General features: G+C 40.2%; 1 protein-coding gene across 1 annotated transcript in view; it reads left to right on the top strand.

The window, feature by feature from the left end:
• The window catches only part of LOC109928303 (DNA-binding protein RFX8), a 70,442-nt gene that overhangs the window by 5,720 nt on the left and 40,438 nt on the right, over positions 1-24,284 (top strand). Inside the window, exons 3-7 of the mRNA XM_020528286.1 lie at positions 5,474-5,535; positions 13,051-13,137; positions 17,596-17,656; positions 22,862-22,948; positions 23,056-23,133. Of these exons, the coding sequence (XP_020383875.1) occupies positions 5,474-5,535; positions 13,051-13,137; positions 17,596-17,656; positions 22,862-22,948; positions 23,056-23,133 (375 nt within the window). The remainder of the gene's footprint in view (positions 1-5,473; positions 5,536-13,050; positions 13,138-17,595; positions 17,657-22,861; positions 22,949-23,055; positions 23,134-24,284) is intronic.

Raw genomic sequence — 24,284 nt, forward strand, 5'->3', positions numbered from 1 at the left:
GCTGTGGCCAGACTGAAGTTCTGTACAGCTCCAGCATGGACCTCCCTGCTCTTATATCAGGTAGCGGATTTAAAATAGATAAGGAGAAATTACCTTTCTCGAAAGATCATAACTCTGTGAAATTTACTATCCCAGACTGCAGTGAATGCTGGGACATTCAGTAAATTTAAAGGAGATAGACAGATTTTTAATTAATAGTAGGTTGAAATATTATGGAGAGCAGGCAGGAAAGTGGAGTTGAGGCCATGATGAATCAAATGGTAGAGCTAGCTCGAGAAGCTAAATTGCGTACTCCTGCTCCTAGTTCTTATGTTCTTAATAGCCCTTGAAAAGTTGGTGATAAGCAATCATCTTAAATCACTAAAGTCAATGTTTTAAGTTCTGAGTCTCCTACAATTTAAATAGCAACCCCAAGATTAATTTGTTCATTTGAGACTTTAACTAAAAAGGTAACAAGAGATAGTCTAGTGCAGTAAATCATAAAATTTTACCTAGGTTTTAATAATACCTATTAAAGCAGGCCAGTAAATTTACAGGTATACGATGACCCTTGCTTTCTAATTCAGTTTAGGGCACAGTTTATTACTCTGTTTGCCATCTCTCTCACTCACTCACTCTCTCTAATGCCTTGAGGATCTTCCACATCTAATTGAACAGAACCTTCTGCCAGTTCTTGGCCATTGAAAGCTGTTCCTTATTAACTCTTTCACAACCAAAACCCACAGCATGATCAATTACAACATTACATTCTGATTGGCCTAAGCCAGGTGATGTTTAATACTAATTGGTTGAAGGGAAGCATGATCAAACTCTAACTGGCTCTTAAGCAAGATGGGACATTGACTGCTATCACCTCCCACTATCTCCTGACTAGTTCTTTAAGTGATCAATTATCCATGGGTTCATCCTCTTCAATAAATTCTGTTATTGTTACTTTTTGACATTTTATTAAGAAAATAGGATAGTTTGAAATGTTTTTCTCCTCTACATTAAAGAAAAATAGAGGTCTGTGCAGGCAGGACTCTGACACACACACATACACATGTACACACATTTGTGTGTGGAAAATCATGTCTCACAAATTTGATTGAGTTTATTTTGAGGACATGCCCAAGGGGTAGATGAGGGCAGAGCAGTAGATGTGGTCTACATTGATTTTAGTACCCTTTCACAAGGTTCCACATGGTGGACTGATTAGTAAAGTTCGATCACATGGGATTCAGGGAGAGCTTGCCAATTGGATAAAAAGTTGGTTTGACAGTAGGAGACATGGGGCAATGGTGGAAGGTTGTTTTTCAGACTGAAGGCCTGTGACCAGTGATGTTTCGCAGGGATCGGTGCTGTGTCCACTGTTGTTTATCATTTATATAAATAATTTGGGTGAGAATTTAGGAAACATGATTAGTAAATTTACAGATTACACCAAAATTGGTGGTATAGTGGACAGTGAAGAAGATTATCTAAAATTACAAAGAGATCATCATCAATTGGGACAATAGGTTGAGGAGAGGCAGATAGAGTTTAATTTGCATTGTTGTATTTTGGTCAGATGAATAAGGGCAGGACTTGCACAGTTAATGGTAGGGCCTGGGTAGTGTTGTCGAGCAAAGAGACCTTGGTTCAAGTATAAGAAATAACACAGTGTGGAGCTGGAGGAACACAGCAGGCCAGGCAGCATCAGAGGAGCAGGAAAGCTGACGTTTTGGGTCGGGACCCTTCTTCAGAAATGGTTCAAGCACTTAGTTCTTTGAAAGTTGTGTCACAGGTAGACAGGGTGGTAAAGAAGGTGTTGGGCATGCTTGCCTTCATTGGACAGAACATTGAGTACATGATTTGGGATGTGATGTTGCTGTTGGACAGGATGTTGGTGTGGTCACTTTTGGAGTACTGTGTACAATTCTGGTCACCCTGCTCTAGGAAGGATATTATTGAACTGTAGAGGTTGCAGAAAAGATTTATGAGGACGTTACTGGGACTGGAGGGTTTAAGTTATAGGGAGAGGTTGGATAGGCTGGAACTTTTTCACTTGAGTGTAGGATGTTGAGGGGTGACCTTAAGGACATTTATAAAATCATCAGTGGCACAGATAAGGTCCTTTCCCCAGGGTAGTGGAGTTCAAAATTAGACGGCCTATTTTTAAGGTGAGATTTAAGGAGAAAGATTTAAAAAGGAACTGAGGCGCAATTTTTTTACGGAGTGGTTAGTGTATGGAATGAATTGCCAGAGGAAGTGGTGGATGCAAAGTACTGTTCCAACATTTAAAAGACATTTGGACAGGTACACGGATAGGAAAGGTTTAGAGGGAAATGAGCAAAATGCAGGTAAATGGGACTAGGTTGGTTTGGGAAACCTGGTCAGCATGGATGAAGGGCCTGTTTCCTTGCTGTATGACTCTATGACTCAAAAATTGATATACTTGAGCTCATGTGTCAATTTTGCTTAATTTGATGAAGTTCCCATTAAATGACAAACTTAACTATCACTGACCATTAGCTTTTCCTTCAAGTCATCTGTTATCTAATGATTTCTTTTTGCTTTTGCTGTGTTTGAATGCTTGGGAACAGTTTGTATTACCTTTATACTTTAAAGGCAAAATTAACACAGAAGGTCGGAAAATACTAATGCAGAAAATACTAATCTCAACAAATTATTACGGAGTTGTACATTAAAATCTAAAAGATTGTACAGTTGCAAACACATTGTTACAAAATTGACTGTAATATAAAAGCTATGCTTAATAAATTAAAATACACCAATACCTGTTTATTATTCCTTGTTAAGAGCTAATGAGCTGGGAGTACACTATCTCTGTCTTATTCAACCTTGGAAGTCTGAACTTGGGCTACACTTAAGCTAAACACGGGGTCCTCAATGTCACTATATCTCTGTAACATTAGATTATTTTCTTCACTCTGTTCACAATCCCATGGTGCGGTTCTTTATGAAAGGAAGCTAAACAGGATCACATGACATTTCAGTACCAAGATGTGCATTGGTTATACATAAGTGAACTAGTATAATCAAAAATAGAAGTTACTGAAGAAACACAGCTGGCCTGGCAGCATCTGTTGAGAGAAGACGGAGATAATGTTTTAAGTGCAACCATCCTTCTTCAGAAACTCTCTTTTCTCTATTTTCCCCACAGATGCTGCCAGGCCTGCTGAGAGTTTCTCCAGCTTTTCTGATTTTTGTTGTTTCAGATCTTCAGCATCTGCAGTTCTTTGACTTATTTCAGAATAATATAATATTAGATGAATCAACGAATATACCTTGTGTGATTATAAGTAGACTAAATCAACCCTGAAATGTTAGTTTTCTGTTTAATCCTATGATGTGTTGAAGGCACACTCAGAGTGCTATCAGGAAGGGAGTTCCAGGATTTTGACCAGTGATATAGTTCCAAGTCAAGGTATTATGTGGCTTGGAGGGGAATTTTCAAGTGATGTTCATCCCATGTATCTGCTGCCCTTTCCCTTCTCAGTGGAAGAGGTCACAGGTTTGGAACATAGCATTGAAAAATTCTTGGTAAGTTGCTGCAGTGCATTTGTGAATGGGCCACTTTGCTGCCACTAACATTAGTAATGGAGGGAGTAAAAGTTGAAGGTATGGATGAGGGCCATCTAAGCAGTCTGCTTTGTCCTGGATGGTGTCAAGCTTCTTGGGTGTTCCTGGGACTCAAATCATCAAGTTAGGTGAAGAATATTTCATCACCCTCCTGATTGTTGCCCTGTAGTTTGGGGAGTCAGAAGCTGAGTTATTCACTGCAGAATTCCTTGCTTCTAACTTGTTCTTCTAGCCATCATTAGTGATCATCCCCATTTCTGATGTTATCATGGAAGGGAAGGTCATTGATGAAGCACCTGAAGGTTGTCACTACCCTGAAGAACTCCTGCAGCCGCAACCATCTTTTTTTGGGCCAGGTATGATTTCAACCAGCAGAGAGTTTTCCTCCTGAATCCCATTGATATCAGTGTTGCTAGGACTCCTCAATGCCACAAAGATTACATGATTGGTAGCACCTTGTTATGAAGTTAACATTGGCAAAGCACAGCTCTGATGTTAAGTGCAGTCACTCTCACATTATTTCTTGCTCTTTTGCCCATGGTTGAACTAGGCAAAACCCAAACTGGGCATCAATGACCAGGTTATTGTTAAGCAAGAATTGCTTACTCTTTCCATCACTTTGCTGATTATTGAGAGTAGACTGAGAGTAATTGGCAGGTTGGATTTGTCTTTTTTGTGTACAGGAAATAGCTGGGCAATTTCACACATTATTGGGTAGGTTCAGTGTTGTTGCTATAATGGAACAGCTCAGTTAAGGGCACAAATAATTCATGATCACAAGTCTTCAGTATTATTGCCAGAATATCTTCACAGTCCACAGCCTTCGCAGTATTCAGTGCCTTCAACTATTTCTTGATATCATGTGGATTGAGTTGTTTTGGCTAAAGACCAGACAAAAACAAAACAAAGAATGCGGATGCTGGAAATCAGAAACTAAAACAGAAACTGTTGGACAAACTCAGCAGGTCTGGTGGCACCTGTGGACAGAAAGCAGAATTGAGGTTTCAAGCCCAGTGACCCTTCTTCAGACTGGAAACTAGATCAGCTTCTATAATGTTGAGCACCTTAGGAGCAGGCTGCGATGGATCACACGTTCAGCATTTTTGGCTGAAGATGGTTGCAAATGCTTCAGGTGTGCCTTTTGCCCTGATATACTGTGCTCCCCAATCATTTTGGATTGGAATATTCATGGAACCCCCTCCTCCTCCAGTTAGTTTATTATCTACCTCCATTCACAACTGAACTAGCATTGGTCCTCCAACTTGATAATGGTAGAGTAGAAGATATTCCAGGCAATGAGGTTATGGATTGTGATTGAATACAATTCTTCTGATGGCCCACATTACCACATGGATGCCCAGTTTTAAGCTATATATGTTTGAAATGTTTTCTTTATGTGACAGCATAAAGAGTAATGAAACCAGAGACTTGAGGTACAGTGAATTGATGTTCTTAAATAGTAGTAATTAACACTTAAATTGGATATGATATCACTCCTGTTTATATTCACAAAACCAACACCAAATGATATTATTGCAGTGGAGCTGTGAAGCATACTTTTTTTCTGCTAGTGTATCTCCATAAATATTAGTAGCTTAACGAAAAAGAACTGAATAGGATGATTGTATCCTTTTATGCATGTTAAGGCTCATGATTAAATCTCAGAGGAAAGTAATATAATGAGCTGATTTCTCTTTTTTGATTAAACTGTTTTGATGCGAATATTGGCAATCATAAGTGACTTTGAACATCAGTGTAAATTAATGACTTTAATGCAAAATCCATCATACAAAAGTAGTTTAATTTAAATCTGATATAAGCTATTAATTTTCTAATATCTACATTAAACATTAACTCTTTAGGAAGGGCAGCCTTCTATTATTAATAAATTTTCTACTTCACTTTAAAGCTTGTTCGTTCAGTGTTTAGCGATCTGAGAACTAGGCGACTGGGTACAAGAGGGTGTGCAAGGTAATGGCTTCACTTTCCTGATTATTATCTGAAAATAACATGCTAAATTTTCACTTTCACCTTGTCTTGATTACAGCTTAATGAGGTCCACATCATATCGATGATCCACTCCAACTTATTTCAGCTCAGATATTGAAAGTGAAAAATTACCCCACTTTTAAATGCTGGGAGCATATTTGTTCAAAATTTTATTTTGTATTTCATCAATCAACATCTTAAGAGCACTACCCGTGATAGGGTTAAGTAGAGCTTAGTTTTCAGAAATGCAATAACTCTTTTCTTTAGTGTTGCACAATGGACAAAGATAGTACAAAGAAAAATCATTTTGGTATGATTTTTTACTTCAACCTGTCTTCTGAAAATTAATGTTAAAGTTCAGTATCTGGGAGGATAAATTCAATTGCCCCTAAAACCTGGAATCCTGGAGCAAAATCTTGTAAGGGTATGAGTGATGCCTGTTTTGGCAAGTTGAGTGGCAGAATCACATGAGGAGTCCAACAAGGTCTGTCTCAATGTCAGAAACATCTCACTGCATCTCTTAAGCATCTGCCAAGCAGTGAAGTGAGATTCTTGCTAGGTTTCTCAAATCAGATTTCATGTAACTCATGTCTGGGGCTTTGTACCAATCCTGCCCAGCCAGAGGACACAGTTTAATCCTCCGAACTCTGCTCCCAACAACTGGAGGACACATCAAGGCTATGGGATGGATGGTGATGATCTGTGAGAGCTGCAACGTTGTTCTGAGTAAGAAGATAAAGATATTGTTCGGATGCAACAGCATCTTCAGTACCCTACAGTTTGGAGAGTCAGCCAAAGCAGCACAGACAGGATTTCCTTGTGAACTTCATTCAATGGAACTGAGTTGTGTGAAGTCATCTTTCATTGACTGCAATGTCTTGATGCTTCTGAGGCCAGCACCCTCAGTATAGCCCCAACCAAATTTCTTAACACTTAATAATTCTGTGTGGTTCATGCTGTTTAAGAAAACTTAAGGTTACAAACAGATGGAAACCTTCTTAGCATGTGATGCACCCTTATTCAATCATAACAAAGTTTCATGCTAGTGTGGACCACTATGGGAAGGATAGCTCTTGTTCGGGTAGGCTTAGAATACAGTGTAGTGCTAAGGATGGCTAGTCTCCGTACCTTCAACTTTTATTTGCAGCTAAAATAACATTTACTCATGTAGCTGATGATGGAAGTGAACTTATCTTTACAAATGTGATAACGAATTAGTCGTCTTCTTCCTTTCTCTCCAACTACATCTGTGTGCAGTCCTGGTGTCTGCAGCTGCAGTGAGAGGTGCCTGCCCTACAATGGAGCCTGTTGGCCCTGGAGTTTTGGTTGAGCAGCCCAGGGGACCTTTGTAGCTTAGAGGGACCAGTCATATTGAGTTGGTCCTACTAAGATTCAGGTTCACCCTTCTCAGCTTGAACTCCCACCAAGTTGCACGTAGCAGAAAGGTTGAAGGTCCAGCCATCTGGAGTGTGCTGAATGGAGACTTCCAAGGGCACCGTATGTGGGTCCTCCTCTGGCTGTCACCACCCTGTTCCTTTAGGAGGAAAAGGCAGCTGGAGAGAATACCACACTGACTCAAGTGGCAATTCTGGGCCAGGCAGCAGGATCTGGTGCCATGGTCTCCTCTGGCAGCTGTTAGGAAATAGAACAATCCTCCCCTGCACCACACCATCCTTGTCGACAATGTATGCTGTGAACTTGCCTCTGTCCGCTATCTCTGGGGCAAATCGCAAGAACAACACAGCCAACATCTAGATTTTAAAAGTGGCACTGACACCAGGAATCCTGGGAGGTTCAGCAGGTAGGTAATTCTGCCTCTGTTGAGAGAGAAGGTACCATGAGTGGAATGCTATAAAAGTGTGTTTATAGATAATGAGGTTATAGTGTTGTGGAGAATAACATGAGAAAACATGCTAGGGCTCATGGAGAGAAACACTCCATAAAACTTGCCAAAAATTGTCCCAACCAGTTTTTGGTAATATTCAGCCTGTATGAATCTGAACCAGTGTATGAGTCATGTGAGAATGTAATATCCTCTGAGGACTCCTTAACTTCCTCCCATTCAAGCTCCTATGTCACCATTGAGGGATTTGTGTCAGATAAAATACATGAGCTTGAACTGATATGGGAAAGATATTCAAAATAATCTTGACGTAGATGTTTTCATTTCAGTTTTTCATGTTAGCGAGTATATTTTAGTGATATGAGCCAAGAGGCAGTATGAAATGCAATTCTGAGGCTGTGTATCTGGGAGATTCCCCCTCTGCCTGTATCACTCCTTCACCAATGGCTACATATTCTACCATTGACCTCCTAATCTTCTTGCTTCACAGTGATCAGGGTGGCTGTCACTGGTGGGCCCCTCCTCTTCTCTGTATCTCCCTCGAGTCTGTGTTCTCTTCTGCAGGGAGAGAAAGTGGAGAGTTACAGAGTGTGAAAAATGGATTGTGTGAAAAGGTTGGAATTAGAACATTTTCACGGAGGGCTGGGTGTATGGTGGCAAGATGAGAGTCTGTGTTGGCTATTCAGATGCGAATATAAGGAAGTGACTCATGAGAGAGGGATGAGAGGAACTGCAAGGTGTATTGGTTTGAGAGGTGCTGTCAGGGGGAAGCTGGGGGACTGAGAGTGTGGGCATTGGCACATGAAAATGGAATGTCACATACCTCTCCTGCTCTCCTGAGGTCATTGAATCTCTTGCAGCACTGAATCCAGCTGCAAAGGATCATATTCCTGCTGCTTATTTTGTTGGATATTTCCACAGTCATTCTTGCTTGGTTTGAGTGGATGGCCTTTCTTCTTTACTGCCTGTATCTCATTGCCTGCAACCTCACCTCCAGGGCAGAGTCAGGGAAACAGGGAATAGCCTCCCACATCTTGCTTCCATTGTTATGAAGTCTTAATATTCAATCTGCAATTTTATACGATTCTGATTCTGGCAATGATCCTTTTCATTAGAAATCATCAAGTCTGGGTTGTCATCATGCTATTGCTCTGTGATTGATTAGTAAACCCCCGAATGGAATGCTATGCTGTGACTGAGTTCAACAGTAATAGAAAAAACCTCACTTAAGTTCCCAGCCTGCAAGCTAGCTCCCCTTGCCCAATCGCAAGTGGGTTGATTGTATTAGTATTCTACCCAGAGACGTTGTTGAGCGAGTAGGTTAGGCAGACAGAGGTATAATACTAAATTTATCATTTCAGTTGTAAAATGGACTGTTGGGCCTCTTTTCCATCACCATCACAGACTTGATGATACAACTTTAGTTAGAAGCTTTATTACCAATGAACACAATCAATATTGTGAATTTGTATTATCATATACTCTTTTAATTTCATTTGATTATTTCCTTAATGAAATAACTGCACTAAGGCCAATATCCTATCACCAAGTCACCCTTTATTTACTTGTGCACAGTACACTGGTTGTGGCCAGGCAGCTCGGAGTCAGTCCTTGAACTGCGGAGATTCTAATCTCCGAGTTATATTGGCACTCTGGTCTCTGCCCTACCAATGCAGCTATGTTGGCATCCAATCCCAGCCACGAGACATAGTTTCTTTTAACATCTTCATCTTGGAAACCCCTGGATGACCCAGGTGGAGTTCAGCCAGTGTCTGGCAGCGACCTTTACTCAGGACAATCACCTTTGCTCCCCACAGTGATATGCCATCCTGTACAGAGATCTGGTCTTGCTGGGTCCAGAAAGGTTTCAATCCAGGTTGTGATGGTCATCTGTTTCCCCCATTACCACCAGCTGTTCAGTTTCACTAGGACAGGATCTTTTTGTGTCCACAGTTAGATATTGTCCACGGTGACTGGAAAGGAGTCCATGAAGTTCAAAACCAAAATGGACTGTTCCAGGGAGGTGCCACTGGTGGAATATCTGCCAGTGGGAGGCAGATTAAGGCATCCGCACTAGCCCCTTGGCTTCTGGGACGGTGTTCAAACTTGTACGTGCTGAGAGTAAGGGCCCAACTCTGAATTCTTATCTTCCTTCAGTAGCCCTAGCAGAGGTTTGTGAACTGTTACTATGACAAATTCCCATCTGCAAAGATACTAGTGGAACTTGCTTACACCAAAGATGATCACTAAACCTTCCTTCTCTATCTGGGCATATTGCGTTTGGCATCAGCTAAAGTCTGGGAAGCGTACGCTATCAGGCTTACTCTCTGTTGGGTCACTGTTGAGCCAACACTAACCCGGTACCATGTGAGAAGGTATCGTATGTCAGCACTGCCTCTCACTTCAGATTGTAATGGGCCAACACCTTACATGACGATAGATGTTTTTCCACTTCCTTAAAGGCTACTTCTTGGCTACACGACCATTTCCAAAGCTGACACTTTTTCAACAAGATGGAGGCCATGTTATATATGAATTTTCTGTAATAATTCACTAACCCAAGGAAGCTAAGCTCCGGTACAGATGTGGGAGCTGGGACTCCTTTGATTGCCCTCACTTTCTCACAACGGGTGTAATCCAGTTTTGTTGACTCCGTAACCCAAGTAGATCACTTGGGGCACCTGGAACACACAATATTTCCCTTATAAGGCGTACGCCCACCTGGGAGAAACGTTTAAGCATTATGTCCAAGTTCTCCAAATGCTCTTTATTAGTCTTCCATGTTATTAGGACGTCATCCAGTTAAATGGCAACCTGGGATAGCCCTTGTAAAATGTTCTCCATAATCCACTGGAAAAGGGTGCAGGTTAATGATACCCCATATAGTAGTCTTTTATATTGATATAAATACTTATGGGTATTAATTGTAGCATACTTCTGGGACTCTTCATCTAGTTGCGATTGCAGGTAAGTATGGCTCATGTCCAGCTTTGTAAAAGGATAGCTCCCTCCCCCAACTTTATGCACAAGTCCCCTACACAAGGGATTGGGTATTTATCCAGCTGTGAGAAGCTGTGAGAACTGAGCCATATCGGAATGACCGGTGCTGCCCATTCTGCAAACTGCATTGGTTTGATGATTCCTTCGCTCTCCAGCCTCCTGATTTCTGCCTCTACTTTTGCCTGGAAGCCAAATGGCACCAGGTGAGCCTTGTAAAATCTCAGAATTGCTTCCTGGTTGACATGTAAAGTGGCTTTGGTCCCTTTGATCGTCCTAAGCCCTTCTTGAAATACTCCCAGGTATTTCACTAGGACTTCACTGAGGCAGCCATCTTCTAATAGAAAAATGTTGAGCCAATCTAGGTGAATCTTTCTCAACCAATTCTGCCTCAATAGACTTGGGCCCAAGCTTTTTACTACCATCAGTGATAACTGCACCAACTACTTCTCATAGGAGACCGGAACCGAATCGGCACGATTCCCCGGTATGTTCTCAGTCTGGCTGAGGTCTTGTGCAAACTTAACAGTTGGAGTCCTGAGCAAATCTTGTTAAAGACATATTCTGCAACCACAGATACAGCTGTGCTGGTATCGACCTCCGTGGGAACTGGGTGACCATTCAACCAAACATTCATTTTAATCGGTTACAATTTGGATGTCGCTGAACAATTTAATTGTTCCAACCCACGTGTAGGGGGACAGTCCAGGGTGTGCACTCACCGGGGTACTGGTCTATGAGATTTCTTACTCAAGTCAGGCCTTTGCTGTCTCGAGTCTGCATAGAGGCAGCAACTACAATGGCTTCCCAGCCCAACTTTTTAGCCACTTGGCCGATGCTCAGCTTTGTTGGGGGTGTTCTGCTGTGGGCTGGCCTAGGGTCCCTCTGCTCAGGATATGTCCTGTGTGACGCTGTGCGATTGCTTACACTCAAGTCGTGTTCCCCAAGCTCAGTCAGAGAGGTGGGGGAGCCCACTTCCATTGAGATGCCCTGTGGCTCCACTTGCTAATTTTTTAATCACAACGCCAGTTGTAATGCCTCTTTGAAGTCCAGTTGGTCTTCAGCTAGTAGATGCTTTTGCATGGTTACATCATTAATCCTGCTATTGAAGACTGGGCCCAGGTTGTGGAAAGAATGCGATTTTTTTCTGGGCAAATGACATTTGGGCAGATGAAAAGCAACAAGTAATCCTTCCGACTGCTTGCAGACTCACAGCGTTCTCGGTTATAAGGGGCTTAACTTTCCTAGAGGCTTGCCACAGACACAACACACAACATCAGTCACAATACATCAAAAGCAAGTAACTGAAAGCAAAACCCCGTTAACAAAGAACATCGTACAGAAAATCATGCCAGTCCAAACAGTAGATTCTAGTCCACATAAGATAAGTGTCCCAAATGCAAGAAGTGGCAAGGTCACTGTACATCAGGCAATTCACCAAAGAGCAGAGACATTGACATAAAATACCATATAGAAACACAGTTCAGTTCAAACAGTAGTACAAAATCTTACAAACAACAAGCGCATAGTCTCAATCACAATGCCTCGAAGACAAATCATGTTAATAGAGAACATCCTAAAAAAATTTCAGTTCAAACAGTAGCTTCAAGTTGACATAAGATAACTGTCTCAAACACGACACATAGCAAGGTCACTGTACATCAGGTAATTCACCAAAGAACAGAGACATTAATATGAAATATCATACAGAAACATAGTTTAGTTCAAATGGTAGTACAAAACCGCAGACAAACACACGGTCCCCAGAGCTATCCGTCAGCCTCCTACACACAACAGGAATGCACAAAGACATGATACATGTACAAAAGCATAATCCAGACACAAAGACATGGTCCAACACACACTGAGGCATGGTCTGACACATGCCAAGGCACAGTCTACCCATAAAGGGCTAGTACACTCACAAAGGTACAATGCACTCATGAAGACAGGGTACATTCACAAAAGCACAGTACACCCACGAAGGCACGGTACACTCACAAAAGTACGGTACATCCACAAAGTCACAGTAAACCCACGAAGGCACGGTACATCTACCAAAGCATGGTACATCGACAAAGGCCCAGTTCACACACAAAGGCAGAGTACACTCATGAAGGCACAGTACATCCATAAAAGCACAGTACACCCATGAAGGCCTGGTCCACACACAAAATGTCAGTCTAGGACCCATACACTAAAGCAGTGGCACAAAGGTCAGATCCTGTTACCAAACCTTCCATTCACTTCACCAATACAATAGTATCACTGGCTGGAACCAGCCAACTCAAAAATCAGTTGTCAAAAACAGCAGTACCACTGGCTGTGGCCAGCCAGCTCAGAGTCAGTCGTCTGAACTGAGGAGATTCTAATCTCCTGGTTACATTCGTCAGCCAGAGCTTTCCTGATTGGCCCAGGTTAACAACTCGAATCAACAACTTCATAGTCAATGAGGTATTGCTGGTTCCAATCACTACACTAAATTTAATTTATTACTTTAATTATTTTTGTTTGGAATTGTTGAGCAAATACTGACCTATATCCTCATCTAACTTATGTAAAACATATCAATTTATTTTCAAAAGCAGTATACTGCATGATACCACAATTTGAGAAAAATAGCATTACCTTTACAGAACAGATCATTGTTTTTACAGATATCATTATGAAGGAATACGTGTGAGACCACATTCTCATCTGTATGGTCGATATTCATCTCTGATGACCAATAAACAATTTGAAAGGTAAAATAACAGTTGTTTATGAAGTTGGTAATTAGCTAATGAATTTAAACATGAAGGAAAGGATTTGTGTAGTTGGGGTGAGGACATTAAATTGCCTCTGTTTCCTTTTAATTATCTCCATGGGTTTCTGAGCGTAGCTCTGCCGCCAGCTGTAAGAAATGCATTTGTTTTCAGCAAAGCTGCCAGTTTCTCTGCCTTATTTTAATGAAGACTTCCAATTCTGTCCACTTCCATCTTTCCTCCTGTTAGCAAAGTTAAAATGTGAAGTTTATAATCTTCTGGAATCCAGGTCCCCAATCTACAAAAGTGACACAAAATCTTAAAGATAGATTGGAAAAGAAAGGTCATTGCCCTGCCCCAGCATTGTATAACCATACAGTCATATAATTTCCTAGGAAAAATGAAGAAATAAGAATATAAACATCACAAATAAACTCTGGGAAATGCCTCTCCAATCTCATAAGGTGAGTTTCCATGGACAAGGCTAACTGAGTGACGTGGCCCTGAGCCACAAGAGGAGCTATACTGTGAAATAAATAATGAATATTTCCCTGATCCAACAATAATCTGTTTTATGATTGGACGTTTGATTAATCTGTCAACAGAAGCAAAACCCTAAAGATTGGTTTTACAGATCTTCCTGTGAAGTATATGGACAATGCTCCTGGAAGCCAGGATTCTATGCTCGCTTCATTTTCTGGAGCAGGCTAAAAGTTAATCCCATGATCTCTTGCCTTTTGTCTTCTTTCAATATTCATTTTGGAGATGAGGTCAGTATGATAAAAATAACCTGGAATTTCAGCCACAAAAAACCCCGATGGCAACAAAATAGCTCCAATCACCTCACCAAATTTTCGCCAGTTACTTGCATTTATGGCCTGAAAAGGCAAAATTGGCAAAAGAAAAGGGTTAGATACATTGTTGTGCAGTTTGATCCTTCAGTGGTGAATTTGTGCTGGAAAATCTGATTCAATTATGCCCAAAAAAGACATATGGTGAATCGTAGGATTAGTTCACATAGGTAACAACAACATACATTGTGATAGGAAAGAAGTTCTACTGAGGGAATATGAGCAGTTCAGGGCTAAATTGAAAAGCAGAAACATAAAGTAATAAGCACAGGATTGCTATCTGAGCCATATGCATATTCGTGTACGGTAAATAAGATTAGACAGGTAAATAAGCGGCTTAATGATTGGTGTGGGAGAAATGGCTTCTGATTCATTGGGCACTGGCTCAGTACCAATGAAAGAGCCAGCTGTTCCAGTGGGACATGTTTCATGTGGAATATGGTGGAATCAGTGTCCGGGCAAAACATTCAACTAGGGTTGTCTATTCAGCCTTAAACTGACTTGGAGGAGGGGTGGTTAATTGAGGGGAAGTTAAAAAAAAATCAAAAATAAATGACAGAGCAATGGTGCAGGGTAGTGAAGAGGATATTCCAAGTGTGACGGTAAGGAGGTGGGAAACATAATCAGAAGAGTGCAGCAGAAATCAGAACCCAAGTGAATAATAATAATTAAAAAGTCAAAATTTAAAACTCTCTTCTGAATGCACACAATATTTATGATAAAATAGGTGAGTTGACAGCACAGATGCAAACAGATTATTTAGTAGAGTAGACCAGGCAGATAATTTAAACCAATACTTTGCAAAAGTCTCATAGTGAAGGACACTATAAACATCTCAAAGATATCAGATAAGTAAGTTACTAATGGGAGGAAAGGTCTTGTGATAGTTTCTATCACAGAGGACAAAGTATTTGACAAACAAATGGAACTAAAAGCAGACAGCTCACCAGGACATGATGGTCTGCATTCAAGGTTTGTAAAGGAAGTGGTTGCAGAGATTGAGGAGGCATTGGTTGATATGTTCCAGAATTCAGTGGATTCTGGGAGGGTTCCAGTGGATTGGTTAACCATTAATGTGATACCCCTGTTCAAGAACGGAGGGAGACAGAATGCAGGAAATTATAGGCTAGTTAGTCTATCAGTGGTTGGAAGTCAATTTCTAAAGTCCATTTTTGAGGAAGAAATAGCAGGATACTTGGAAAAGCCTAACACAATCAAACAGGGTCAACATGATATTTTTGACAAATTTGCTAGAGTTCTTTGAGTTTATACAAGCAGAGTCAGTATAGGGAAGCTGGTAGGTGTAATGTGTTCGGATTTCCAGAAGGCATCCAATAAGGTGCCACATAAGACATTATTGCACAAGATGGTTGTTCACAATATTAGGAGTAATGTATTGGTATGAATTGAGGATTGGTCAATGTACAGAGACAGAGAGGTTGGAATATTGTAATGAGTGGAGTGCCACAATGATCAGTCTTATGGCCTCAAATCTTTACCGTATATATTAATGATTTGGAGGATGGAGCAGAGTATTATGCATCCAATATTGCTGATGTTACAAAACTTGTCGTGAGGACATGTGATGAGACATAAATAAGCTACAAGAGGATATAAATAGGTTGAATGGAGTTTCATGTAGGAAAGTGTGAAGTCATGTACTTTGATAGGAAGGATCAAAAGACAGACTATTATCTAAACTCCAGAAAAATGCAGCTTAGAGGAATTTGGCTGTTCTCGTGCATAAAATATATAAAGTCAGCATGTAGGTGCAGAAAATAATTAAGAATGCGAATGCAATTTTGGCCTTTATTGCTAGGGGGTTGGAGTTTAAAAGTAGGAACACTTGTTATATCTGTACAGAGTGCTGGTGGGGAGTACTGCATATAGCTGTGGCCCCCTTATTTAAGAAATGATATACTGGCATTGGAGGTGATTTTTTTAAAAAAAATCACTATGTTGATAGACGTTGATTTGTCAATGAATGCCTCAACAGCTGAGGCCTTTACTCATGAGAGTTTAGAGGAATGAGGGGTGATTTTATTTAAATATACAAAATTCTGAGGGGACTTGATAGGGTAAATGATGAGAAGGTGTTTCCACTATTGGGGCAGTGTCAAACGAGGAGACATAGTTGCAGATTAAGGTGACATTCATTTTAAACTCTGATGTGAAGGAATTTCTTCTCTCAGAGGGTCGTGAATACCTGGAATTATCTACCCCAGAGAGTTGTGGAGGCTAGATCATAGAAAGTGTTTGAAGACGAGATAGATTTTTGAAATGCTGAGAAATTGAGAGCTCTGAGGAGCTGGCATGAAAGAAGACTTCAGGCCTGGGGCAGATCAGCCATGACCTTATAGAATGATGGGGTAGGTTTGAGGAGATGAATGGCTTATTTCTTATATTCTTAAAAGCATGTGATCTGTCAGATGATTGGCACCATAGTAATTTTGATACCAGGGACACACACGCACACACACACACACACTGACATACATACAAAATAGGTTCCGTGTGATCCCTTTGTGGTTTGTAGACTACATTTCAGATTAATTTAGTACGTGTATGCTCCGTCAGGTCTCAATAGAATCTACTTTAAAAAAATATTGTGAAACGTGAAAAAAATCAATCCACAACAAATGAAGGAAGATGCAAATGTAACAGAATCATCCTCCATATTTAACCTTAAATGCTGCCAAATATTTGTATGGATTGGAGTTGTGTCTGTATTTGCTGACACTGGAACTATACGCAACAGATTCCTATCACTACTGGAAGAATTACTGCGCACCTTGTTGTTTGTAATAACAATAGCCAAAGGATATTTAGTATGAGTCTGTAAGCATTTGAAAATTAGCAAAATCTAATTATATTTGCATAGGCTGATTACATAATCATTGGAAGAAGTTTATATTAAAACATAAACGTAATTTTTGAAAAAAACTTTACATTTTACACAAATATAAGATTTCTGTTATTGTATCAAGTACATTCATCCCAGCAGAACTAATCTGCAATGTCTTGTTCTAGTTTATCAAATTCAATCTTGTCAATGACTTTACAGAAGAATGGAGGTACTATAATTAACTATTCAACTGTATTGCTAGGGGCAGTCATGGAGCAGAACAACAGTGTTGGGCAATAATGAAGAGGCACAAATAGTGGATGTACAATTTTCTGAAAACTGCTGTATCACAAACCAGGCCAGGCTGTGTTTATAAATGCACGTTACAATGTTACAAATGTATAGACTGTGAATCATTATGATCAATATGACGTAGTCATACGTAGTTACTGACGAGATATCCGGAACTGCACATTGCCTAACAGTTAACCGTATTGACATTTGGACTTTATAAAGAGTTAAATATTGAACTTTAAACTGGGAAAATGGAGCTGATCTGCTAATTATGTGTATTAGATGGCTTTATTCTTCAATGTGCAATCCGGCTGCAACATTTGATTTAACAGTATTGATAATTATAATTCAAACATACTTCCAAAAGTAGTTCAAAAGTACAAGATGTACAGCACCTTGGAACATCCAGCAAACTTTTCTTCAATCCAATAATATAAAGATGCTTCTCTTTTCTTTTCCAAAACCTAGTTTAGATTTTTCTAGCTTGGAAAGAGAAAGTTTCTTCACTGTCAATAACAAGTGCAGAAAGGTTTGTAAATAAAATAATTTTTTTGCAGTGTTCACATATCTAGCCACAGTTATATAAGGTAGATGTTCCACTAGAAACACTATTTCTTTATTTGAAAATATGTACCTGAAACACTTGCACATTAGCTGACCTCTCAGGTGTTATATTTCCAATTTATTGATTTGTAGAAGTCCTAACCCAACTTTCTAGAAATAGACCATTTTTATTGCAAGTATATCGATAAAAACTAATGCATATATATTGCAGAGATGAGCAATGTAAATATCGAGACTTAGTAACAAGTTGAAGTATTTCAGATACATGCAGTCAAAGGGATAGGAGCCAGTGGTGAGTTGAAAGAGACAGCTTTTGGTGAAGCACAGAAGAAAGAAAACAGTATAATTGGAATCGAAGGAGTTGTAACCTTTTGGCTGGAAGTCTCTTCCAGTTGCTGATTCAGGACTTCCCCTCAACTGAACTTGGGTTGTTCAGCCCAGCAACAGCAGTTCAGGTAGTCATCCTTGGACATGCCAAACAGCCTATACAGTATTGGGATGTTATGTAGTCCATAATTTTAATATGTGCAATGCTACATGACTGCCTCACCAAGCTGCATGACGTCATTGCCTGCTCCACCACTCAATTAGATCATGGTTGATCTGTATTTTAATTCAATTCAACTACCTTGGTTCCATATGCCTTAGCACCTTTGCCTAACAAAATTCTCAGATTTAAAGTTTTCTATTAACTTAGCCGCAATGGTTCTGATAAGCAACTAAACATTGGTCTAAAGGAACATAAAGATTAGTTTGAAAACTTACCGGCTAGCTGTTCCCACGCACAATTGTTTCAGAGATAGCAGGAACTGCAGATGTTGGAGAATCTGAGATAACAAGGTGTAGAGCTGGATGAACACAGCAGGCCAAGCAGCATCAGAGGAGCAGGAAGGCTGACGTTTCGGGCCTAGACCCTTCTTCATCTCAGCTCTACACCTTGTTATCCCACACACAATTGGTTGGTTTGACTCAGTCAGTGGGGTTGTTACTGCTCTATGTTCAATTCAAATAGCCAATGATGTCATCAAAACCCAATCTGTGCATTTAAAGAGTATTCAGGCAGCTAGGAGGTCAGTGTTATTGCACCTGAAGTTAAGCTTGGTAACATTGGCACTGGACAATGTGGACAAGTAGCCTACTACATTTTAATTGTTTTCTGTCAAGCAGATGAGTTAAAATGTGGCCCAAACTTCAGAGCAAACCTTCAGAGATATGCGACATGTTTCCCAAATAAACTATTGGCACATGCTATAGGTGTGACATTGATTTAGCAGAATGCCATACAACAATGTGACCATCCCCTTGACTGAACCTTGCTGACAACCATGACAAGCTGCTGGCTTTGTGCCTGCATTAAAAGGGAAGGCAAGGCAGACATACTGTGAGCCTGTGAGTTTTGAATAAGGAGACAAAACACAAAAATGCAAGGCAAGGCGCAAAATGGGTGAGCACAAGAGAGCATGTGAAGAGCCCTGAGGTGCACCAGCACTGATCATGAGAAGGGTATCTCTCTCTGTATATATAGTGGCCTGGCAGCAGCATTACAATGAAAGGAGTCAGTGCGCTCCAAAGTGCAGCACTGAAGTGGAGAACTGTAACCCAAGTGAGTTCAAAATGTACCATGATAATGTTGTGAGGCTGATGCATGTCCAATGCCAACGTCTGTGATTGGAGCTACTGTGGGATGGGAGAGCAGGTGGTTGCTACCTATGGAGCGTTCCTTAAGATATTAGGGACTGCTGGCAAGAATGAAGTCCAGAGGAACATAAGGTGAACCAAGTACCTACTCTGACCTTCCTGTAAGGAATTGTGGCTGCCAAATTTCTCTCCACTGCATGGGACAATAGCAACTGCAGATAGGTGAATGAGAAGACAGAATAGTGAGATGTAAATGCACGCAAATTGACCTTGCACTACTCACCAGCGATATTCCCAACATACCTTTCAAACCTTGGGTGGAAAATTGGATTTTTTTCTCATGTCAAGATCTCATTTTTCCAATTTTGTCATATTTTCCCAACTGACTTATACCATTGTCCACGTCATTCAGGTACTGGAGAAATTTAGTTGTATGTCTCAGATAGTACTGTAATTACTCATAGCAGACTAATTCTGACGTTCGGGAGGATTTCTCTTACCTGATTTATCCTGAAATTGGATGGGATTGTGACAAAGATTGATACTTTGGATGGGGATGGTGATACTTATCACTGCTACATCTAAACGTGAACAGGAACATGGCCTCCAGAGAATTTTCCACATGTTCATCATACCTAACATGTGAAAGATAGCTGTAGACTTCAGGAAGTAGTGGCAAAGACATTGAAATTACTCAATAAAGAGGGAGAGTGCAGTAGTACACATACCTTGAATACATGCCGAGACCTTCAGTGAACAACTGTTCTGAGATTTTGAGCAGTTCTTCTCTTTTTAAGATCTGTTCCAGTTTAAAAATCCCTCCCTGTGGCACCATTTCCACCTCCACACAGCAGATTGCCTCTAGACAGTGAAAATTCTGCCATGCTTAATAAGTGAATCATAATTCTTGAAATGAATTGGATTTTGAAGATTAGAGAAGATAGGCAGGTCCCATCCTATCAGGTTTCCATCTCTTCCATGTTGTGTATTTTGATTTTCCTTCTTGAGTTTTCTTATATGGGGGGTTTCAGGCTTTTGCATTGCAAATCCAGCTTTTGTAAAAGTTCATGTACAGTATTTATCCATAATAAACTGGGTCTTAGGCAAATAGTATGTATGGCCCTCATTGCAAGAGGGATACCTCACTGTAGTTTTAAAGGGCCTTGGTAAGATCACACCTAGAATATTGTGTGCAGTTTTGGTCTCCCTACCTAAGAGAGAATATACTTGCCATAGACGGACTGCAGTGGATGTTTACTAGATTGACACTGTGGATAGCAGGACTATCAAATGAGAGAGAGATTGGTTTGATTCTCTATTCTGTATTCTCTAAAGTTTGGAAGGATGAGAGGGGATCTGATTGAAACATAGACAATTTTGACCTGGCTGGACAGACTAGATGAGGGAGGATGTTTTTCCCAGTTAGGGAGTCTAGCACCAGGGCGCACAGTCTCAGGATATAGAGTAGGCCATTTAGGACTGAGATGAGGAAAAAAATTCTTCATTCATTTGGTGGTCAACCTGTGGAATTTGCTACTACAGAAGGCTGTGAAGGTCAAGTCACTGAGTCTATTCAAGAAAGGGATTGACAAATGTTTAGATATTAAAGGCATCAATGGGTATGAAGAGAAAGTAGGAATATGGTATTGAGATAGAAGATCAACTATGATCATGCTGAATGGCAGAGTAGGCTTAAGGGACCACATGGCGAAGTCCTCCTCCTAGTTTCTATCCTCTTCTGGAAGCAGATTTGTTAGTTAGATGAATGATTGACTGTTTCGTCTATTCCTATTACTTTCCATTAGCTTAGCCATATAAGGACATTTTCCTGTCCTTCTATGATTTCTACCCTGTAAGATCAGTTTGCTGCGATTACTTGCTGGAGAATTTTGTTTGTTATGACACCCTCTGGAACAGATACTTGAACCCAGGCCTTCTTGCCCAGAGTTGGGAAACGACATTGCTCCGAACGCATAGCTAATCTATTAAGTCTTTCTTTATTTAGACAAACACATGAGCAGGCAGGGAATAGAAGGGATACGGACAATGTGCAGGTAGATGGGACAGTTTAGAATGGTGAGCCGAAGGCATGTTCTATGTTATATAATTGCATTAACCTATTGCTAACATGACTAGGAAATATAATCATTTACTGTTGCTGGTTCAGACAAAGCTTTCAACAAAGAGTAGACCCCAGGAGACATTGTTGATGTTGAGATGGAGGTCATTATTTAAAAATTTATTTGCATTTTGAGTTTGACTGGCACACCTGTTTTGTACATTAAATGATTTTGTACAGTAAATGATTATATTTCCTAGTCATGTTAGCAATAGGTTAATGCAATTTTTCTGAAGAAGGATCTAGGCCCGAAATGTCAGCCTTCCTGTTCCACTGATGTTGCTTGGCCTGCTGTGTTCATCCAGCTCTACACCTTGTTATCTCTACACTTGTTTTGTACTCATGTTTCACTTTCTCTGAGGGAGGGGCACAATCAGATTCAAATCATCCTTGTAGCAGTCAGCCTGTGTCCAAGACCATGTTATGCACCACACAAAACAAGGGTTTGTTGTTTACAGTCTCCTCCACCTTTATTCCAGTGTTTACGGTTAAATTGCATTGACATTTAAATATTCGTCATTGTTGTATTCTCATTTCTTGTGCTCATTGACGTCCACTCAGAATCAATTAAACAATCCTCCCAAGAAGTGTAAAGATCTCTTTATAATTAATTCTGATGTGGAGGTGCCAGTGTTGAACTGGCGCAGACAAAGTCAGAGGTCACACGACACCAGGTTATAGTCCAACAGGTTTATTTGAAATCACAAGCTTTCAGAGTGTAGCCCTTTCGTCACACCTGACAAAGGGGCTACACGCTGAAAGCTTGTGATTTCAAATAAACCTGTTGGACTGTAACCTGGTGTCGTGAGACCAATAATTAATTCAACATTTCAGGCCAACTTCATCTCCCAAACTGTTTACGAGAATCTTATCCCCTCCTGGAAAGCTTACACCAGAGAATTTTCTCCAGTTTTTCACTTTGGTATGCTCTCCTTCCAACTTCCAACACAAGCCTTTCAATTATTTATTTACTGAATTATTTTGCTGATCGCAGTCAAAGAAGGTAGCAATCCTGAAATCACAACTTCCCATCTTTCCTCTTGAGTTTGCCTATAATAATAATTTTAGTGATAATTCATCTACAAAATAGAGTGCATTTCATTCATAAATATCTTTGCTTCCACTTTAAAATCAAAATTATAGCAATAACATTTAACAGCACTTTCAGTGCATAACGAAGTAAGCTGCAGAGTGGGAGTAATGCCATTCTATTTTACAAATTTTGACTCACATATGTTAGGTTACTGTTTCGATTAGTTAATTATCTATACTATGTATTAAATTGTGTAACTGATTAAATTCTGAGGACATTAGAAAATACATTCTTCATTTGTTTTACTTGATGCTAAGCAATACTTGCCAACGCATGTGAACTACTAAATGTTATTAATGTCATTATTATTAATAATAAAGACAGAAAAAAATTCTGGCTCTACGTGCGAATTAACTCGGTTTACCTCCTGGGAACAAGAACTGGAAAAAAAATATTCTACTCAAATGGTAAGTATTCATTTTTTATCCTTATCCACCCAGTATTTCCCTTAAATTATCCTTCTTATGTCTGTGCCAACAAAAGGATCTTGACTTATTTTCTATTGCTTTCTTAGTTTGCTGTAGTTGCAGATTTATATTATAACCACTGCCAAGAAATCCTGCAGCATATTAGAAGCAACGAACTTGACAAGGTATGTAATTCTTGTAAAAATCTCAAACAGACATAGCATGGAAAACTTTTTTAGTCAATAAACATAAATATGGAACCCAGTTTGTAAGGCAACCAAAGGCTCAGGAAGAGTTTACTTTTACAATTTGACTTTACTTCTCACGTAAGAATTTGTGTGTATTCTCTTCACAAGTCTTAGTGTGGTACAGTGGCACACACAGGAAAAAGGTAGAGGTCACAAGAGGACAGCATTTACGTTAATGCAACAACATTGCTGACAAAATATTGGTAGAAGTTGAGATCACAGAAATAACAGATGGCATGAAAATGGATAAGCAGATACTATTGGAAAGACTGGTCATTCTTAAAGTGGAGGAGCCATCAGGCTGGGTGGCTTGCATTGCAAGTCACTAGGGGAAGTACAGGATTTACATATATTTGGAAAGGCAAGGAATGATTAGGGATAATTAACATGACTTTGTGCGTGGGACATTGTGTCTCACGAACTTGATTCAGTTTTTGAAGAAGTAGCGAAGAGGATTGATGAAGGCAGAGCGGTGGACGTTGTCTATGTGAACTTCAGAAAGGCGTTTGACAAAGTTCTGTATGGTAGACTGGTTAACAAGGTTAGATCACATAGAGTACAAGGAGAAATAAGCATTTGGACCCAAAATTGGCTCAAAGGTAGGAGACAGAGGGTTGCTTTTCGGACTGAAGGCCTGTGACCAGTGGTGTGCCACAAGGATCGGTGCTCAGTCCACTGCTTTTTGACATTTACATAAATGTTTCGGCTGTGAATACAGGACATATAGTTAGTAAGTTCGCAGATAACACCAAAATCAGTAGTGTAGTGGACAGCCAAGAACGTTACCTCAGAGTACAACAAGACCTTAATCACATAGGCTGAAGAATGGAGTTTCATCTAAATAAATGTGAGGTGCTACAGTTTGGTAGAGCAAATCAGGACAGGACTTATGCACTTAATGGTAAGGTCCTGGAGAGTTTTGACAAACAAAGAGACCGTGGAGTGCAGGTTCATAGTTCCTTGAAAATGGTGTCTCAGGTAGACAGGGTAGTGAAGAAGGCGTTTGGTATGCTTGCCTTTATTGGTCAGTGCACTGAGTATAGGAGTTGGAAGGTCGTGTTGTGGCTGTACAGGCCACTTTTGGAATA

Source organism: Rhincodon typus, chromosome 6, assembly GCF_021869965.1.
Source record: "Rhincodon typus isolate 14 chromosome 6, sRhiTyp1.1, whole genome shotgun sequence".
Lineage (NCBI taxonomy): Eukaryota > Metazoa > Chordata > Chondrichthyes > Orectolobiformes > Rhincodontidae > Rhincodon > Rhincodon typus.